Source organism: Anabas testudineus, chromosome 10 (assembly GCF_900324465.2).
Source record: "Anabas testudineus chromosome 10, fAnaTes1.2, whole genome shotgun sequence".
Taxonomy (NCBI): domain Eukaryota; kingdom Metazoa; phylum Chordata; class Actinopteri; order Anabantiformes; family Anabantidae; genus Anabas; species Anabas testudineus.
The window spans coordinates 8,706,087-8,728,203 of record NC_046619.1 but is presented as its reverse complement, the minus strand read 5'-3'; the positions used below and the strand labels follow the sequence as shown (position 1 = coordinate 8,728,203).

Below are 22,117 nucleotides of genomic sequence, written 5' to 3'. Positions count from 1 at the left end.
GGGAAAATGCATCAGCAGTGGGAGTGTGTGAGTGGATTCAGGTGTTTGTGTACTTGTGTGTGTATATATACTATATATATGTGTGGGGCTGCCTCACCAATGACCCTGATGGCAGCTGAGGAGTGGACACATCCACGCTGGTTGCAGGCAGTGCAGGTGTAGAGCCCCGCGTCCTCCTCTCTCACCCGCTGGATGCTCAGAATGCGGTTTGAATCCTGCAGCTGGATGCCTGCGAGGAGGCACCAGATGATTAGTGGCACACAAACACTCACTAAAATGTGCTCTGTGACTCGGTGCTGCTCGTTTACCCCTCACGTCATAAATTTAGCAGCATTTTCAATAACTATTCTTGTCACACCTCTGGACTTCAGTCTACAGAAGTCATTTATAATCCCGTTCCTCTTTTGTGTCCCAGCCGCCCCTCCGAGCGAGCCCATCAAGTGTCACTCAGGCTCACTGACCGATCCTACCCCCTCCCGTCCCCTCATGTCCTTCAGACATTAAGAAGAGACACACGCTAAGAAAGCTAATGAGCCGTGTCTCTTGGCCTGCTGGGTTTTTATATGAGCATGTGGGTTTGTGCATTCCTGTCACTGGTTCTGTTTGACACATTTATTTAACAGTAGGAGTGTGTAGGTGGGCTGCTGGGTGGTTGTTTCTGTTTGTGCGGCTGTGTTGACTGTTTATTGTTGGATTAAGATTTATCACAACTGAAAGTACAAAAAGACATAACCTGTATCCTGCAGTTGTCAGAGTGTAAGTAATTACATTACAACATTAAGCTTATTATACAAAATATAAATATTTATGGCGCTTCTTGGGAATTTACCTCGAAAGGACCTTGTAAGATGACAAGAATCTTGCTAATTGAGATCCAGACTGTAAGTGCGTGTGTCACCTGTGTGGTTAGATTCATGCACCTGACATTTGATGGAGAGGCTGGTTGTCTTTGAACCAGGAGAGTCGAGGCAAAGGTCTGCCCTCCGCGTCGCACTCCATCCGCAGGGACTCGGTCACGTTCACCGTCTGGTTGGTGAGGCTGCGTTTGTACCGGGGCGCCTCCAAGGCTGAGGAGGTTTTTGGAAAAGGCCAAAAGATGGAGGGAGAGCAGGAGAGGGAAAGACATATCAAGAGATGTCTGCACAGACGTGTATAGTGCAAAGGCTGTAAATGTACATGATGCCTCACAATAATAGAAGTAAAAATATATATATACTTCTGTCCTGCTGGCACTAATGCAAGGTTACAGCACATAGAGCATGAATGAAGCAAGCATTTATTTTTGTTTCAGCCTCTCAGCTCTGTTTTCGCTACAGATTGATGCTGTGCAAACATCAGGTGCTCTCTCTGTTATGTGTGGACAAAGGTATAGAAGCTGCATGGGCTTCTTTGTGAGTGAGTGAGTGTATTTTAAGCCTTCAGCATCTCCCCATCAGCTCTACTGTGACCTGTGTGTGCTTCCACCGCCAAGAGTTGAGCTTTTCCCTATAATTAACTGTGATTACAGCGACGGTGCTCTATGTGGCCATGTGCTTATGTCTGCGGCTGGAGCTTTCATCTTTTTTCTTTTTTTTATGTCTCACCTTTGACAGAGATGTATCTGAAGAGGCACTGTTTCTCCCCATTGCGTCTGTTCTGAGCCTCACACACATAATGACCTTCATCTTGCAGCTGGATGGAAGGGATGGTGAAGTCCAGGACCCAGCTGTTGGAAGGTATCTGGAAGGAGATCTGGGCATCAAGTGTGTCTGCATAGAGGTGCACACTCCTGCAGTCCAGCTCCTGAGGCTTGCCCTCCTCATTCTGCAAGGCTTGGAGGTTAAGGCGGTACCACTGCAGCTGCTCGTAGGTGTAATTGTCAGCACTGCAGGACAGGGACACTTTCTCCTGCTCCAGGGGATTCACAGAGGGCTGGACTTCCACACTGAATCCTTCAGGAATGGCTTTGAAGATAAAGAGAAGGGCAGGTGTGGTAGTTGTGAGAAATGTTGTTTGTACTACCCACAGCTTTGGAAAATTACATTATAAAAAATAATTAGCAACAAAACCCAATCTCAATGACAACCTTTTATACAAGGATTATGTTTTTGGCATAGCAGCATCAGCCTTTTCCTGATATTAGCTGTATTGTTTGTTTGCTGCTGATGATATTTTGTTCACAGAGCCCTGTGTCACCCTAAAACACGTACTGTAAAATATTGCTGCTGAATATCACTGAGGGGATTTTATGAGAACTGCAACAAACTTACTGGTTACATAGAAGTAGATCAGCCGCTCATCTTTGCCGGCTTTGTTTTCAGCAGAACACTTGTACATGACGGAAACACTGGCGTTGCGAATCTGAAGCCGGCTCACACGCTGCAAGATGAGAGGCGTTGGCTGAGACTTTAATTCATCAGGAGTAAATGTTCATATTTTAAAAAAGGGTTAGGAAGGTGCAAGCTCATGTACTTCTCTGTGAGCGGACATAAATCAAATTCTGTGCTGATACAACAACAAGACACAAAAAACACTCAGGTGTGACTGAAAGGACATTATGTTAGGTTGTGTTGGCTATGTGTGTGTGTGTGTGTGTGTGTGTGTGTGTGTGTGTGTGTGTGTGTGTGTGTGTGTGTGTGTGTCTCTTCATGTAGTAATTGCTCCTTGTGGTCGTGGTTTAGAAACATGGCGTGTGTACGTGCAAGTGTCCCTTACATTTGTGCCAGAATGTGTTTATAACCAGTCCTTGCAGGAAGTCTGCAGAGGAAGACTGTTCTAAATATTTCTACTGTGGAAATGGTTTTTGATTGACAAATTCTGGTGTGCAGCTCACAATTTGGGACGCTTACATAAAAATATTTCAGTTCATGGACGAATCCACTTTTTTCTGGGTTTCTTTATGGAGTTATCTTATCAAAATTCATCATTCATTTTGTGTCTATGAAAAGGTAGACCTTTCCACAGATCGACGGTAACAAACAAGCAGCCATGGCCAACCTTTTGTCGTCCATCCACCTCCTCAATGGACGTTTCAATAGGATCAATTTCATTCATGTGGTTTTCTGAGTGAATGTCCTGCCAGTTCTGACAGTCTGCGATCCTGTCGCTCCGGCCCTTCCTGTCCCGTCGCACCCTGTAGAGAAACACAGACGCATTCGTGGCATCTGCCCTCATTGACATGCACAGCAGAAAGTGCATCAAAGCAGACATCCTGAGGTTTTTATGAGATTTTCTTTTTTTCTTTCTTTCACACTGGATGGCAAATCAGATCTGAATATCATCACACATTCCAAAGCCAAGGCAATTATACCAGGTGTCCTGGCAACTAATGGAAAAAAAAACTTGGGGATCAGTTTCTATTATGAAGATTCATAGTGTGAACATCATAACAGAAGTAATGAAACATGAAATGGAATTTTGTTTTGCATTTCCTCTTACGGGTACTGATACATAAGCATAAGGTAATCCGAATAATTTCACTACTAACATAGTCTATATATTCATACATCTACATTCATAAAATCCATTTAAAGAATATGGTATGAGAAACTAGCCTCATTTGATTTCCTTGGAATATTTTATTGTCCAGAAATATTAAGGTGTGACTGTTTGAAGGCTCAAGCCTCGCCAAGCCTGATGGACCCTCTTCTTCAACACCTTTGACTTCATTCTGCTATAAGGTTCTGTCAATCCAAGCTCGCCAGTCATCCACGCGTTGGTGCGGCAATGTCTTCGGTGGCCAACCGCCTCCAGAGCTGTTTGGGAGTATGTTTCTACCTGATCTGTCTGCGCTCAAGACATCTTGAACACTTCTCCTGTGTGCCCCTGCCTGTCCCTCATCCCATTTATCCCCCAATTTCATGACTGGATTACTTCCATCAACACGAAAACTACCATCCTCACTGCAGTGAACCGGTTTTTCAAAACGACCCCCTTTGTTGCTTTTCCTAAGCTTCCGTCTGCCAAGAAGACTGTGGAGGATCTTGTCCAGGAAGTATTCCAGTTGCATGGTCTCTCTCTTGACATTGTGTCTGATTGAAGCTAACCTGTGGTGGTTTTCCCTGCTTGAATCCTAAAACAAAACCTCACAGCGGGTTGTTTTAATCACATTGTGCTGCCACAAAACACAGGCTGCTGTGACTCAAGACAGATTCATTTAAGCTCTACACTATGTTTGACCATCAGATTTAAAAAAAAAAAAAAAGCTAATCCAATTCCTATACAGCAAAAGGTCAACACAGCCATGCCGCAGTCAGCGCCTATGAAATGTCATATTAGAGACAGAGCACGAACTGTTCAGCTGGAGCTGAAGTTGAGCTCGACCTGCCACTGTTGAGAGTCTCGGCGTGTACTGAAGAGGGTGGGCGCCTTGTGTCTGCACTCATGTTGAATACCCACATGGAAAGGTCAAGAGCAGCTATGACTTCAAAAATAATGGCTTCAAAGAATACGGTGAGAGTGTATCGAAAGGATATTCTGTAGTGGCCATAACGCCAGAATAGAAAAGAACTGAAATCTGCTGAGATTTCATCATCTCTTGTTATCTTTATGTTTATGTTGGGGGGTTCAGCGGAGATACAGAAGGACAGAACAGGGTAAAGCCTGGTAATAAACGTTTCCGAGCTTATGTGTGTATCTAAGCATGTGTGTGCAGCTGATAGATAACACCTTGCTGGGCTCAAACACACCTACTGTAGGTGTTTTATGTTGTTTTGTTTTTTTTTTCTTTTTTCTGACATGTCAGTGAGGAAGTGAATTTGTTTTGCTTGTGTGTGTCCGTGTGCCTTATCGGTTTGCACACACACGTGTGTCAGAAAGTGAGACTCCTGTGTGAGAGCTGAACCATGTCGGATCAGAGTAACAAGCACATTTTCGCTGCGTGGGAGAGGAAGAAGGTTGGACATGGAACAGACACAGTTTCATGTTCTCTCTCCTCTGTTTACTTCTTCTCCACCTTGCACTTTATCTCTGCTCTTTTCATCCACCTCCACTTCTCTATCTTCACCACCCCCTCTTCATCTTTCTCACTCCCTTTTTTTTTTTTACTCACAGGTAGTGGATAATTTCACACTGACCTCTTCTTGTTTGGTCCTCACAAAACACTTCATGCACTAGCATCCCACTCCTCCTCTTTTCTGTCCCATTCAATCAAACCTTATCTGCTCCCACACTGGTTAGACAGAGTTTCGGGGAAAAAAAAAAACACTGTCCTACGTTTCAGTGTGTGAATATGGTAGAAATGTTTTCCTTACAGTCTGCTTTGGGTGCTGTTGAGGACACATGGTCCCCAGGCCCTCCACTGCCAGGTGATATTGGGAGTGGGTAGACCGAAGGCGGTGCACGTTAAAGTCTGGCTGCTGCCACTGGGGTAAGGACTGGATGGCTCTGCCACTTCTTTCTCGTGAATCTGAGGGGGGACTGGAGAAAAATAGAGCCAATCTATCTCAGCGTATGTTCACTGGGTAGAATAAGGAATCTTTGCCGGATGAAACTCATTTGTCATTTATAGCAAAATGACAACATTTATAACACACGAATCTGGCATCATCTCCACTGGAGGTACACAGACAAACAGACTGGTTACCGTTAACAACGAGAGTGATGTTGAGCCTCCTCTCCAGTGCAGCGGCACTGTTTTTCAGCACCACTGTGTAGAGCCCAGAATCCTCCTGGCAAACATCTTTAATCTCCAAAGCGTGGTTAAGGTGCATCCTCATCCTTTTCATCTTGAACTCTGGGCGCTGGTTTATTAATTTTTCATCTTTATACCTGGACACACACACACACACAATAGGCCCATACACTCTTACTGAGGTTCCCTGCCCTTAAATTAATCTGGAAATTGAGGGCTAATTATGTTTTTGTAAATGACATTAAATGACATTTAATGAATATCTAAGAGAGTCTTGTCCTACCATTGTGTTTCAGGTGTGGGGAAGGCAGACACATTCACTTGTAGCTTGAACGACTTCTGACCAGCGGTCACCTCCACCACTGACCCAGTTCTGTAGCTGAGGCTGATAAATGGTTCTTCTGTAATGAGAGACATTCACTCACTTACACGAAGTACGTACTGCTTCAAGTCAAAACTTAAAGCTGGTTTGACTATTAAACATTTTCCCTGAAGACTTTAATAGAAGATTCAACTGACCCTTAGTCACAACATGAAAATTTGCCTTTATGTCAGGAGAAATTACTCAGGAACGTGTGAAATCCCACTATTTCTGTTGATTCATAAGATATAGGATATTTTGACTTGTGTTTCAGTAGAGTACTCCTTTAAAGCAAGAGATGAGGTTTCGTAATAAGTTACCTGTCTTCTTAAAAAATTGAAAGTTTAAGCAGCCATTGCTCAGTTCAACATCTCAAGGGTATTAATGGTTGCAACATTCACGCATTCAGCTAAATTTATAATGTTCTATAATGGGTAATATTGTTACAGTATGTATTAGCTTTTACCAGTGTCTGAACCATGGTCACCCAGTTACATAGATATGCTTTAAGATATTTTAGGAGTCCTAACTGTGCGGCTCTAGAGATGGCGATGTCGCTCTCTGGTATGTTCAATCAATAGAAATATTTGATCAACTATTTGATGGATTACTATGACATTTATTACAGATGTCCCACGGAACCCAAATGATAAATCCTAATGACTATGGTGAGTTTGTGACCTTTCCACTAGTGCCACTAGCAGGTCAAAGTTCTCATTTATCAAGCAAAATATCTCACAATTTTGTCATTTTCCTTTTGCTCTAATGCCACCTTGAGGTTGACATAGTACAGCCTATATATTTCAGTCTGGAGCATAGACTGTATGATCTGGAGTGAAATGCAATGTAATGTAATGACTTTAGTGTGATTCTTTCAACTTCTGTTTAATACATCAGCTGTCCAGTACTTAGGTTCACAAAGTGGCCGTGAACACCTTAAAAACATTTCTGTGCTTGGTTGCATATTTTGTTTTTGCAGGGTGTTTTCCAAATTCCTGTCTTGTGGTGTTGTTGAAGGTGTTTTCTTAGTTCTTGTGTTATGTCTTGTTTTCTTAAGCTGCAGTTCATTGCACTCTCAAGGCCACCACAGGTTTATGACTAAATACCTGCCAAACCAAAATTCCCATCATCCTGTGCTTTGATTTTAGTATCATTAAGGGATGTTAGCATGCCAACGCGCTCAACTAGGATGATCAACATGGGAAACATTATTCGTGTTTATTATCACATGTTAGCATTGACGTTGTTGATAAGCTTATCAACGTTTCTCTAGAGCACCAATGTGCCTATAAAAATGACTCACCCCACCTTGGTAGTTTTACCCATTAATTCTTTTACAACACAGAATAATTTTGTTTGACATTTTTGACACTGATGTCAAAGTAAAAACTAAAGTAATGCAATTTAATACAAATCTAAATCACAAAATAACTAATTGTAATTATTAATATGCTTTGAAGTAACTCACCTAAACCATCTGTGATGCAGCTTATTAGTTTTAGAAGCCACACTTAGTCACATATGTGTGCACTCAATGTGTTTCAGTTACTGGTTAGTTTTGTGGCCAAAAGGGGATGAAACACGAACATTTCCAAGTCACAAATACCTTTGAAGTCCAGCAATATTCATTATTAAGAAAGTAATGTAATATGGAACAGACCATCATAAATATCTGAGTGACCGTGCAAGAAAGGGATTAGTGAGGAGACATCACTTGACTTCCCTAAAGGAGTTACAAGACTGTGCATTCAACTGTTGCCCAAAGATTTATGGGACAGTGGCTAGGTTGAAAAAAGAAGACGTGGGAGAGTCTGAAGTCAACTGGACAACGTGTCTATCGTCTAATCAGACCAAAATAAAGCTTTTTAGATAGACTAGATTCTATGTTTGGTATAAATCAAAACAACAAACAAAAAAAAAAAATTGTAAGGCCAGGTAGTAAATATGGACTGCTTACCATGAACTATGACCTGAGTTTGTTGGATCTCTGTCGTTTCCATTGTCGTGACATTGCAGATATATGGGCCAGTGTCTGTCACGTTAACAGTGGGGATGGTCAGGATGCTAACAGCCTTTGTGGCGTGAGACAGGGCTTCACGATAGGGCTTAGTCTCCACCACACTTTCTGTCTAGTTGAGGAGAAACAGAGTATCACATTTACATTTTTCATTCGCTGATCCCCTCACGACATGCGATCAGCTGTTCCTGCCGCATACCTCTTTGCTAGGGTAAGACCACTGAATGTCCACCCCAGCATTGAACTCCACCATTGCTGTGCAGTTCAGGGTGAGGGCCTCCCCCACCATCAGCTCCACCCGGTCCTCAGGAAACAGCTTGACATCAAAAACCTGACTTCCTGTCCCGGAAAAAGAAAAGGAGGAGGGAGAAGCAAAGGGACAGAGGGAGGGAGACAGTGAGAGAGGTCATGGTGACATCGTCAGCTGTTTTTCCTTCCTCACAGGATCAGAGGAAATGGCTTTCCTTTGGACCAGAGGAACCATCCCACTATAAAGAAGCTGTCTGTCTCAAGCTCACACTTTTTCCATTCATGTGTCAAGCTTTATACCGGTGAAGGAAATTAAAGTAGAGTGCAGAGAAACATCAATTATAACATAAGAGAGACGAGGCGCGAAAGCTGTGGACACTAGCCAGCGTCTCTGATATTCCAGCCACCTCTGTCCGCAGTTACTAGAAGCGACATGATGTGCCGGTGATGTCTGTGCAGCAGACTGTGACTGCCTGATTGTTTAAACGCTCCATTAGCATTTTCAGTCAAAACGGGTTCTCAGTTTCTACTCTGACTGCGGCTGTTACTTTTGGCCGGCAGCAGTGGGTATGAATTTCTATTCGTCCCCTCATACAACACAGCAGTTAGCCCGCAGTTCTCCCAGAGTTCACTCCGAACGAGAGGGAACCTCAACATAAACCTTTGCATCTTCACTTATTTTCATAAAATGTAATTGTGCCCCACTTTCTCTTTCTTTACTGCCGTTTCTTTTAATCCTGCTCGTATAATGGCTCTCATCCCACATAAAAAGGGAGTTTTCTTTAAAGGAAATTACATAATGAAATTAAATTCTTCAAATTGGCAGCTTTCAGGCGTAACTGGCTCTCTAATTGCCACGTGGCATTATGGTGACAAACACAGCCACAAATCTAATTTCAATGTTTGTGCTGGGACGGTTGTGTTTTTGTAGCTGGTGAAGTTAAAGGCTGAACACTTGAAACTTCAAATGTTAATGCAGATCCAATGCTTTTACCTGCAGGGTGGAACAAATAGTTGACAGATTGGTGAACTTTGCCTCCCAGTGTGGTGGTACACCTCGCTCCGATGAGCATTGCAGCACTGTCTATAATTTCTCTGGGAATGGACCAGCCTCGCTTGTTGTCCCAGGTTATCCCATTCCCTTCCAGAGGGGTGGGAAACTGAGATGACACAAATAAAAAAAAAAAAAAACTCTTAAGCGCAAATCATCAATTAAAACATCACTGTACAGCTTAAGCACAACAGCGTGTGAGAAATCTGCAGTGAGCACAAACCGCTTGGAGGGTGACGTTCAGATCCGGCACTGTGACCAGACACGGCACTATGACGTGGGTCGAGAAGCGTGTGATTAAAATGGTCTCCATGTCATTTCCGTTGCCGCTGCTGATGCTGCGTCTCCTGAGAAAGGGCTGCTCGGGGTCTAGATGCAGAAAGAAACGAGGAGCTGTTAAATGCAATCTCTGATACCAGCTGGAATAATGATGGCTATTACTGAGGTAACTTCATGAACGGGCAGACAGATATCTCACGGCCTGATAATGACCCCCAAAGGCCCGCTGCATGTGTGTTTTATCACGCTTACCATGTAAAGCAACAGTTCACTCCCCTCACAGTAAATAGCATTAAGATCTGCTGCTATATGTCAGCTGAGAAACTGACAGCCGGGGGGTTTAATCCTGTGCTAAATAGTGTTACAATTTCACCCCAGGCTGTTTGAGTAAAATCTCTCTCCTGTGCTTCAATCTTAACACCTTAATGTTTTCCTTTTTATTGTTTGTGACTCACAGCTACTGTTGTACCAGGCTTTGGGAGACATTAAAGCAATTGTGTCACCAATTTACATTGCATCTATTGTCACCGCAAAATCTCATATTCTCACAGCATGAGTGCACATTATTAGAAAAACATTTCATCTCTTAGGCTTTCCTGTCAGTGCCAGCAACGTTGTATAGTCTGTTCCTTTTATTTCATGATAAGCCTTGTATCACTCTCATGCTTTATTTTCTAGAGCACTTCATGCTGCTGCAAGGTGAAAACAAGTATTTCTGCCCTACAATGGTCTAAAAACATGCAGGTGACAGAAATAACACGCGGCCAATAGCAGTTTATGATCTTCAAAAAAAGAAGCTGCAGGTATTAGAGTGCAATTGGTTCTGGAAGAAAAGATGTCCCACCTGGGGCAAAAGATATGTGATATGAGACTGTGTGAGTCTGCGTGAGGAAGCGTTTGTGTATTTCACATGTGCTCTTGTGTCCAAGTGTATAGACATACAGAAACCTTCATGAATCCAGCTTATACTGTACAGATATGTGCATTTGAGCGTTTAGAAGAGAGTACGCAGCACTGACAGGGTCAACATCTGCCTGTCTAACTGAATCCACATGTGTCCCTTCTCACCTCGCCACACACTGGGTGTAATTTACGGCTGCCATTTCATCTGTTTCTGATCAGCCCGTTGGCTAAATCTGTGCAAACTGTTTTGGCACCTTGTCAGAAAGAATAAACAGGCATTTCACATGAGTGGACCGGTCAGCGGCCTGTACGACAATCATCTCTCTATATTCAATCCTCTATCTGTTTCTCTCTCACAGCACAGGGAGTACCAAAGTCAGCCTAGGAGTGACGGCTCTGAATTCTAATATGTGATTCAATATAAAACCAGGAGTAGTCAGAACTGTAGTTCAATTATTTTGGTCCAGTCCTTATCAGATTTGAAGCTTTCAAAAATATGAAATGAGAAGCTTAATGAGAAAGTGAGAAAATGGGGCTGCTACCATATTTCTCTATTTATTAATCAACAACATATAATGTCTCTAATTAGAGAAGCGAATGAGCTTTTCATTCCTACCTTTATCAAATGCTTTGCATCTCTAATTTCCGAAACCTTAATCCTGCCAACATCCAGGCTAATGCAAGGGCCTCTTTTATGTTGAAGCTGTATTCAGACAGACCTGTTTCAGTAGGACAGCTATGATTTTCTTGTGAAGCTCCCAAGAAAAAGAGAAATACACACTGAAAGGGTCACGGAGCCGAGCCAAAGAGCCGCAGATCAGGTCAGACGGGAGGGGAAACGTGCTCAGTTTAAATGCAGTAAAGGTTCACACAGCCAAATGATCCCACACACTGCAGACTTTCCATTGCTTAATTACTTCTAGATAGACATTTTGGTTTGATACCATTGTTGTGAGGACATTTTGGCAATGTTTGTAAGTGCTGTTTGAGGTTTAAGTTTTAATCTTACATTTAGAACAAGGTGAAGGATAGGGTAAGACACTATGTGCCCTCACAACAGCACAAGCATATGTGTGCATGTGTAGGTTTGTGAGAGTGGGACTCACCCCTGACAAAGACATAAACACTGACGGCGGTGGTCCTGTCAACGATGACCTTGGCATCCTTGTAGTAACAGCGATAGTAGCCAGTGTCTTTGCTCAGTGCCCTGTTCAGGACCAGCTTCTTGCAGTATGGCTTTCCAGGCGTCCCCGGACACTCGCTAACCAAGGCAACTCTCTGCCCAGGTCCCCCAGTGATCGGCAGCTGGGCCTGACGGTCAGTCAGCTCCTGTCCCGCCAGAATCCGATCAGGCCAAGTCCAGGCCAAAGTGCGCTGTCCCCTGGGGACATGTCCAATCAAGACAGAGAACAAATTTGACAATATGAGCTTCAAGATAATAACAGTAAAATTCCAAATGCTATCATTATTAGCAAATTGAATCAGCATTGTTATTCACATTCTCCCATTTTGTGTCCTGTTCAACTGTTAAAGTTAATGTCAAAGAGCTTCAATGTGCATAGGAGTGGACACCAGCGTGTATGTTTGTTTGTGTGTGTGACTGATGTTATAAATCTCTCTGTGCATCCACACATCCTTGTTTACTTTATGCTTTGTCACATAAATTCAGTTATGTGTGGATATGTCAACCCGGAGGCATTATGAGCAAGATTGAGTGGAATCATAATGGCTGTCTGAAAACTGATAGCTATGTTTTCACCACCTGACTCCACCAGCTACAAATCTCCACACTTGCAGACAGTGCCAAAATGTAATTACTGGAAATAAGTGCAATAATCATCAATTGAAATATTTTGTGGGTTATTTTTCCAGCCCTCATGAATAACATCTATCTATATAGATTTTAGACTAAATTGAATACAATAACACTGGCTTTTCAGTGGTGCTGGGCATGTGAGGTTTGCATGCAAACAATTATTTAAAATTTGAATTGGTAAGTGGCCAGAGGCGTCAACCTTTGGACTGCAGAAACAAGACGGTTATTAGTGTCAGTTTGGCATCAGGCAGCAATGCAAAGATTTCAAAAGGATAAAGCATGGTTATTATGAGGTTTGCATGTCACACTGCCCTGCTGTAAGTCAGTGTTGTGTTTGTTTTAGAACAAAACGTGTCTGTGTAGAATCGGACAAGGATTTTTGTGTGTATTATGTAGGAAAATGGATTATCACTATGTGTGTTTGCGTCTGTGTGTGTTAAAGGCACACCTGTCAAGCAAATAATAAAAAACTAATGTAATAATTACACGCTCTGCGATTAATTAAGCTAGATTAACATTTAATGTTTGAATTTGAATCTTAGAAAAGATTTAAAATCAATTCTATTCTGCCAGATGAGTGAATCAATGAATAATTAACATAGTGTTAGATGTTAAAATTTCAGAATCAGGCCACCATTTTTTACTTTCTCTATGCAATAATAGCCATAAATATGACCTGGTATGTTGAGGAAATAAAACTGAATGTATAAGATTTTACTTATAGGTCTAAAATTTGTTTTGATTTAGATTTAGATTAGAATTTTAGACCTACTAAGGACTGAGACTAGTACTTACAGTATCTCATGTATTTAAGTACCTAACTTGAGTAAATGTACATAATCGCAGTGATCCACCTGAAACCTAGCCACTGTTATGAAAAAAAAAACATTTACTTAAGACTTTTATTCTTGCTTTGTACAAATATAGATTTATTTTTTTCACTTACTGAAATACCGTATCATATAAGTGACACACAAGAACACTTGAGTACCCCGAAACCCGAGAAGCACACACACATACCTGCATATAATGATGAGTGTTTCGTGAACTGAAATCACTAAGTCGTCTTTGGTGTTGTCAAGGATGGGTGGAGGCATAGAAAAACCAATCACCAGACCTGAGGGAACAAATACAGCAACTGCATTAGACTCATGTTCCACAGGTTAGTCACAACTTAGAGCTTTTGACAGAACTGCTGGTAGGCTGTAAAATCTCCAAAACGCATCAGGAATCTGAAATCCAACACGACAGGAGCTCAGATAGCACATTGTTCATTACATTTACAAGCTGTAAGGCAATCTGCAGGTCGGTCCCTAATGCTCAGAAAACACCCAAACAGAAATCAAGGCCCACTCATGAGTCAGTGCTGCTCCGAGTTTCCTGCCTGCTGTGAAACAGCCACAAACACCATTTGCCCTTGATTCATTACCAATGCATTCACTTCACTGACTTGTGCTTGGTTAATATGGCCAGTGCAGAATGTCATTACCGTCCCAGAGTCCCCTCAGGGTGCTATTAGCACTTAGCCAGACTCCACACGTACAGTCTATAATATGTAAAAGTGTCAGCATGACTTATCACCCACCTGGATATTATTAAATATGAAAACACACACAGAGCGATAGCATACTGTAAACTGAGAGGATGTATGAAGTTAGACAGGCCTTCGTAGCATTTATGAAAGAAAACAATGATTTTTCACATCAGAGTCAGTGTTTGGTAGAAAATCACTGATACGTGTGCAGTATTTAATTTCACTGTATGTTTCTGTTCAAGGACAAACTGAGCAGCACCTGACCACCTACATTCAATAATGTTTATACCTCCAGGTAATATTCACTCTTCCTCTGAGTTTTATTTAGTATCTAGAGTCAGGTTGCATGTACAACATAGAAGCAGAACATTTTTACACTACTGACTCACACATCTCCAAGCATGCGTAAAACACACAACGGGCAAGATAAGAGACGTCAGCAGCCGCAGCAGTGAAGCAGAAGGATTTCACAACGGTCACTCATGACCTGCTGCCAATCAAAACCCAGAGCTCTGGACAGCTGTGATTCTTGTACACAAACTTCATTCCTCCAACACATCCTTTCTCTCCAGGGAGCACAATTTAGCAAGGTTTTTCTAATGTAAATATTTTGTTAATAAGGCTGATCCCAGCGGAGGGAGATGCACGGGTCTCATACTCCCTCCAGTTCTGCAAACAGAAACTCAAAGCTACCTCTAACTTTGACGGATGGCTCTTGAAAAGAGTAAAGTCAAGGGATTACTTTAAGGACTCTCCTAAGCAAAGGAGGAAATGTATTGCTTTGCTTTCATTGAAAAAGGAGGATATGGGCGAACATTTCTATTATACTCTGGCTTGACGATAGTCAAGGCAACTTTACTCTGTTGTATTCAGCTTTGTTATCATCATTTGCCATCAAATTTAAATGACAATGATTTTATAAAATTTAAGAAATGCATGACAGAAATCAACATCAATACAACAATGTCAATATTAGGCCAATTTTAAACAGCATATTATATTATAAATTCAGTTTCCCATGAAGGAAGAGTTTCATATTTTAGAAAACATGCACAGGCAGTTTTTATTCTTATCCAATAAGAAATCCACCACTCTCTAAACTGGACAAGTGAAGACAATGCGAGCAGAAAACTATTTCTTATTTTCCTAATAAGAAAGCAAGTTTAACATTATATTTCTCGCATATTGTTGCTGGTGTTGTATTGTTCATGTATGTTCTTTAATAATATTATTAATTCCAAATTATGCCTGTTCAACTCGCTGGGGTTCAGAGTTGAGATGACAAGACCATCAAGCAACATCTGTTTCTGTCTTTGCACACAGTTTAACACAACCCACAACGTAACACTTGAATGAATGTGTACAATACTGCCACTCTGACAGAAAACAAACATGTTGAGGGACTGAAGTGGGAAGTGGTGGCAGTCCATGAATCATTCCCAGATTGGCTCCCAGCAGGTTATTCCTTCCCTCTTCTCCGAGAGATCTTAACTCTTCCCTGGAGGAGAAGCTAAGTTTCCCCAACATATTGTCTCAGCTCAGTTGTGAACCTGCCATCAGCTACGATCCCATCAACACGACACAACGCGGCTTTGTCCGTTTTACCTCACACCTGAAATACTACGAAGCCAAACAGTGGATTGTGTAAGAAAAACACGCAGGAGCCAATACAGGCCCCCCACAGGGGTTACAAAAGGGGAAAGTGTAAAAAGGAAATTCCTGCCGGGACAGTTCACATCTTGACTATTTCAGGAAAAGACTTCCTTCCAAAAGGGAGGGGAACGCAAAAGATCATCTCCCTGAGTTCTAGCTCGACCTAGAAGGAAAGCAGACTAATGTGTGCCGTACCTCTCACACCTTTCTATCAAAACTTCTGCTCTTCTATGTTCACTGAAGACAACAGACACGGATGTTTCTGTCTGCTACAGACAGACAGCACATGAAAAAACACTGTTCCTGAATTCTACACTATGACATATGACAAACGTTGGCAAACGTGTTCTCTGTTTTAAATTTAATGCACCAATTGATATTTTTATAACTGATTAAAAGACTGTGCATACAGATGTTACTCATGCTCTCCTCAGCTCAGGGTTCTGGTTTTCTGACAAACTTTATTTTTTCGCTCAACTCCTGCAGCTCCCATCAGTACTAAAATCTCTGATAAACCCATATGATGCTAGCTGCCTAGTTCCAAACAGCCTACAGAAAAAGTTTGTGACTTGTTCGGCTTGTTTGCACAGTGGAGTATTGAATAGTTAGACAGTCAGATATTTCCCTCTGGAGTTGGTGGAGGCCAAATATGAGCTAACATAAAAGTGAACTGAACATTTGTTGTAATGTGATTCTATAGCATTGTTCACTTTTCAAACACTTTAATTTACATTTGTTTGTGTGCTACAAACCACAAGATCAGTTTCTCCATCTTCTACAAACAAAAACATATGTCAATCATTTGAAAGACATTTTAATTCGTTTTAACAATGACAATGTTTCCACACCACTCTTTATTATAAATAACACTGAGGAATAAGTCATGGGAGAATGTACAGGAATCCAGTATACCGGCTGATGTGTATTGACATAACTTTTCTTTCTGGTAGACTGAGCAAGGAGCTCTGAGCTAAATCCCTACTGAGTCTAAGTCTCCATGATGGATGCTCCACAATCTGGTGAAGAATCACTCACTGACAGACAGAATGCAAATTGTAAATCTTTCTGAAATACCACAGTTGGTATGCTGTGCAAGACAAAACATCAAGATATTTGCAGGTGTATTTGGAAGGGAAATTTGGGGTGATAAAAACATTAATTATAAAAGGAAGACGTTGGCTATTTGAAATGGTCCAACACTCAGTATGATGAAGTTGTAGGTCTATAACAGTGAAGCAGGAGTGTTACACTAGTGGGACAAAATGGTATTACATCCACTCAGAGTCAAACTAAGAGCTCTTTAAAGTCAAGCAAAACAGCTCACAGATCATTCAACCTGATACAGCCCATGACAGCTATGCTGGTAGCCTGAGCTCAGCACTCCTGACATGGTCTAGTTCCAGGGTTTCCAGGAGGCTAATGTGAGTCATAGTATTTGTCAAGACTTTGGATTTCTTATATTTGTTTTGTCATCCTAAGTGGCTCCCTCACGACCTCTGAAGGAGATGCTGCAAAGTCATAACTTAATGTGAGCCGGGTTACACTTGGCTGTGAGCCAGAGCAGCCACCGACTTCTTGGCTGAATGGACACTTGAAATTGATGTGAGGTGAGAAGAGAGCATGTCTGTAGCTTTCATAGTGTAGGTGACTCTCAGGCATGACGCTCCAGGAGCTGCGAGTTCTTTTCCTCAGTTTCACAGTGATGAAAATGTGTGGTGTCAGATGTCAATATCTTCCATATGGATGTGCAGCATAATGTATACACTTAGTTTCTAAACTGTGAGACGCCAGATACGGAGACCTGTCAGCTCCGAAAGGGTTTGAGAAAATATATAATCCCATTAGTAGTTGTTTGCATTCTGTCAAATATAATTAAAAGCACACATTGCTCCAATGTACAGCTATGTAAAGTGAATACCAAAGAAAACACATTAACTCATGCGAGTTTGTGGCAGATAGCATGTCTTGGCATAATAATAAACACATTCTGCTGCTGTGACCTTTCATGCCGCGTTTCGTGACAGATTGTTATGACTGTTATCACTCGCTAAGCTCATTTATCTTTATATGCATTAAACAGTAAAGTTTAAAAAAAAAAAAAAGGTTATCAATTAGCATAGTGTGCAAGCTTTGCTTTAAAGCCAGAGAACAGCACAAACAGTTAGATAGAGAATGAGTTAGCAGGGCTGCAGCTGTGAACTGTGGTTTAAGGTGACTGTGTTGTACTGCTCTACTCAAGGCTGCAGCCTTTATACTATGTATATGTTTTAGCTCAGTCTTTAATATAAGTTTTTAGTTTTTTTTTTTTGTTATTACTGATTTTCATTCAGAGCATGTTTCGTCTGTAGACGACAACGTTCACAAAAATAAATGCAGACCTGACGTTCACAGATTAAACATTAGCATTATTGATTTTGAAACTTAGCATAAGTTAAACAACCTGTCTGTAAGGTCAAAAAACTATTTATAAAACCTTGAAACACAACAGTGTGTTGTATGTAGAGTACATGTGATTTATAGAAAATACGACACACCATGCATTAGTGGCACGGTCTATCATTAAAATGACAACATTACTTTGGCAGATTTTCTACGGTCAGCAACAAATGACAGATCCAAATCTATCTGTACAAATGCGAACACAGGGCAGTGAGCCAAAACAATATCTGAGCTTGTTTCCCCTCTTTTCCCATGCATTCCAGCTGGTGGTGCAGAGATAAGCAGCAGCTTTGGGTGATTAGTTTCTCCCAACAAAAAAGCTACATCACATTTTAACTTACGAGAGTTCCCAAAGTGGATTTACTCCTTCTGTTATTATGTGTTTACACAGGCCATAAACACATAGGTTTAGATGTGTAAAATCCTTCAGACAGATGAACACGGCATTAACGCTCTCTGGCAGTGAAGCTTTATCTTCTGGCCAATTTTCCACATTCCAAGCACTTGAAAAGACAATGACTCCAACAACTTCATTAACCTTGTGAGTCGGCTCATCACATTCGCTGTATCTGACACGATGATCGCAGTTTTACAAACAGATTAAACTCTGGCTTCAACAATTACTGAAGATTTTAAAGAACTCTTCACTGGTACTTTGATATGGTTACGTGTCAGAGAAACTGTCACTGAACATTGACACCGCTCTTGAAAAATTGGATTTCTATGTTGTAACCCATTCTCACTGCGAGTGTAATGTGTGTGTGTGTGTGTGTGTGCACCCAGCACCAGCTCCACCTGGCTGCGCCAAGCAAGCATCAAGGTTTGAGCGGCCTACAAAACAGTTTTGCAGGATGCTACGTGTTTAAACAGCAACAGAAGCGAGGAAACGTGCAAAGTGCTTTGCTGCAGTATGTAAAATGTATTTGAGATAAGGATGAGGCAGTGAAAACATTTTGGTTAGTGTTGCTCTCAGGCATGCCAACCATGTGATTATACAGACATAGCTACATAAGACACACAGGTTTACACAGCTGGGCTTTTAGCCTTCTCTGTGCTGCATGCCTCTGCCATGATGGAAGTGCCAGATGTACATACTTTATATATGTGTGAGCTAAGTACCAGAAGTCAGAATTTTTCAAGGACAATTGTGTCTGTTCACTCAGTACGTGCATCAGGCTGCTTTGATGTGTCAGCTCCACATACCCGGCTGACAGGGGAGAAAGATGTGCGACTGACTACTTGTCAATTGAAGTGTGTAAACAGCATGCCAGAGGATTCTCTTCAGAAGCTCTTCATTTAGGTTTGGAGGGTAGGGGATGTGCAGAAACCTGCTGCATCAAGGGTTTTGCAACAATTTAGAAATAAATAAATATAAATTCATATATAAATAAAGTTAAATATGCAGGAAGTTTCAAATTAATAATACTGGAAAATGCACAGTTAAAAACTTATATTCATAGTAAAGTTAAGGTTACCAATCGTGCTTATGTTTTGCATTAAAGTTAGTGCTGTGTAACGGCATTGCCCCATTCAAATCCATCGTCAGATCATTTTTGTCATCATATCTCCACACATTTCCTGTTTGTAACAGCTAATAAGGCAGAATCCAACAAAGTAATACAGAGGAAAACTGTTAAATCTGTGCCACTATATCTTGCTAAAAAATAAATATATATATGAATAAGAACAGAAGTCGTACTCATTTTTAACCACCACTCCATGTGGCTGTTTTCATTTTCACACTGATAGTGAAGTGTAGCTCTGCAGAGTTACGGAGGCAATTATATTTTAGTTTCTATTCAAATGCATTACAGGCATTTTGCAAAGTGTTGAACTTAACTGTACTATTGCTCCAGTGAGTGGAAGTACAATGGTATATAATATTTCCCCCTTTTTTATATACCACTGTGTATCTTATGGTTAGCTGAGCTCATTTCATGACTCATGCAGAAGGTGTTGTCACTATAAGGGAGTCCTGAAACTGGACTCCCCAGCCTATAGAGGAGAACTGCTGTCTTAAGATAAATCATACACAAAGGGAAAGAAGCTTAGCTGCCATAAGGTACTCTAAGCCAGTTAAAAATGTAAAGCTTATCTGACAAGCAGGCAGATACTGTACAAGACAGGCAGGAGTAGGGAGCATCATGAAGATGAGAGTTCCTCTCTCTGCAGGTACATTAGGACACAAGGCACATTAAAGCTTGTGTGAAAGGCAGCATGATGTTTTTCATTGCAAGCAAATTTCCTGTTTTCTTTATCACATTCATGCTTCTCGCACTTCCCGTTTTCATGGACAGTTCAGGAGATGTTGCTGTTACAGCTTCCTCGCTTTTCTTCGGTTTTGTCTCTGTTCAGTCACATGGCAGGAACAGGAAAAGAGGAACCTTGTGTAAAGAAATAAAGCTTTTCTCAGAGTCTTAATTTGGCAGAAAGAGGGCAAAGTGGGAACAGCTCAGAAATGTGCACATACAGTGCCTATAAAAAGTATTCACCCCCTTGGATGTTTCATCCTTTTAAACACTGATTTCACCTCACCTATTTGTATTTAATGGACATTAATTTGCAGAAACCTGTTTTCCTGCTTTGATATTAATGAAATTCTTTTTGTCAAAGTCGCCAACTTTTATTGACCATGATTGATTTATAATGTCAATTAAAAGATGAAACATCTGAATACTTTTTATAGGCACTGTATTGTAATTGGGTACCTGTGCTGCTGTTGTGTGGTTATATACTCTGAAGCCACACTTGTATGAGACAGCAAATATAACTGTTGCTGCCACAACGGAATCACACTTCCTGTTTTCCTGTCATTTTTTTAAGGTTAAATAACAATGTATAAGTGTCACTACAGCTCCAAAGTTATTTTAGTGACAGGGTATCTGGCAAAGATCCAAGGCTGGGGCAATCTGAAGTGCCCTGTATGTCCAGTGAGGGACAAGAGGCCAGCAGGCCACGGCACAGACGTGCTCTCTGGATGTGGAGTCAGCCAGGCTCGGACCCTAACATACTCTCTCTCTCTCCCCCTGAAAGAAATAAAGTCAACTTCCTCTGTCATCTGGACACAAGGCCAGGCCAAAGCCAGGCGACGCACGGACTGGCAGCCCGGCTTTGATTTCATTGTTACTACAGAGGACGATGACATCCACTGTGTCCCTGTCCTCTCCACTGTTGGAGGAGTGAAGCCTTTCCAGCATCCTGCCATGGGAGGGGTGAAAAATGAAGGATGCAGTGGCATGCCATCTGGATCTGCTTCCTATGTTTAAACCCCCTGTCCCTGACTAAATCTTCCTGTACCTGCCTCAGAGGCACACCGGACAACTCAAGCTCTTCCTCTGCGGTGAGCCTTTTTTTAAGTCATCATTTTTATTATTGAGAAATGGTTTCCCTTGTTGAGCAAGAAACAAGTATATTCTGGTAAATGCTTTGTCCTAGGTTCTGGCGATGACACTTCTTTTGGGGGAAAAAAATCTTTTTCAGCACAAGAGCTGAGCACAATCCAGACCTGCTGTGAGGGCTTGCACGCTCCTAAAACTCATGCTGCGACTGTTACAAGGCCAAACTTGGAGGAGCCCCATCACTGTGCTTGTTACCTAATTCCTGGAGATTCGGGCCATAAACAACTCTCCGCTGCCGAGTCAGATGGCTCCATGAGCTAAATCAGTTACCAGCGTAAGTTACCGTAGAAAATAAGGGCAAAGAGGGGACGGCCGGGTCAACAATTACGGTACTGAATGCCTAAAGGAAAGGAAGCTGGCAATTTCCTCAGGCTTTGCCAATGGACTCTTTCCCATGAACCTCAAGCAACCTCCAATGACAAGGCAAGAGGCATGAAGGCCAGACCAGTGAAATGCTACACAGACTTCAAACACTCTGCTTCCTGAGACTGAGCAGCAATTTGAAAGTAATAGCGATGGTGGCTCTTCTTAAACTGTGACCTAAATGATGCTGGTTTCCAAGCAACACGAATACACCGGTGTGTTGTAGTCTCCTCATAACTCCCTTCTGTGCCACAGGATCATGTTTATTCCTTCGGAACATATGCAGAGTGATCAACCAATAAATGCAATAGATGCCACAATGTAATTTTCTTTTCAATGTCTAACAGCACTGCTTATAATATTTGTTGGTTTTTTTTCCACCTGCTCTCACAGCTGCTGCCTCTCATGCTATTCGTCTTGATTGTAGCTTTGAATAAATAAAT

General features: G+C 41.6%; 1 protein-coding gene across 1 annotated transcript in view; it reads right to left on the bottom strand.

Annotated features, from left to right (window-relative positions):
- flt4 (fms related receptor tyrosine kinase 4) overlaps positions 1-22,117 on the bottom strand; it is a 34,778-nt gene that overhangs the window by 8,549 nt on the left and 4,112 nt on the right. The window contains exons 2-15 of the mRNA XM_026357755.1: positions 13,308-13,404; positions 11,578-11,852; positions 9,513-9,658; positions 9,233-9,398; positions 8,189-8,328; positions 7,930-8,101; positions 5,895-6,012; positions 5,564-5,748; positions 5,232-5,397; positions 2,977-3,112; positions 2,250-2,358; positions 1,584-1,943; positions 921-1,067; positions 98-229 (exon numbers count right to left, since the gene is read on the bottom strand). Of these exons, the coding sequence (XP_026213540.1) occupies positions 98-229; positions 921-1,067; positions 1,584-1,943; positions 2,250-2,358; positions 2,977-3,112; positions 5,232-5,397; positions 5,564-5,748; positions 5,895-6,012; positions 7,930-8,101; positions 8,189-8,328; positions 9,233-9,398; positions 9,513-9,658; positions 11,578-11,852; positions 13,308-13,404 (2,349 nt within the window). The remainder of the gene's footprint in view (positions 1-97; positions 230-920; positions 1,068-1,583; positions 1,944-2,249; positions 2,359-2,976; positions 3,113-5,231; positions 5,398-5,563; positions 5,749-5,894; positions 6,013-7,929; positions 8,102-8,188; positions 8,329-9,232; positions 9,399-9,512; positions 9,659-11,577; positions 11,853-13,307; positions 13,405-22,117) is intronic.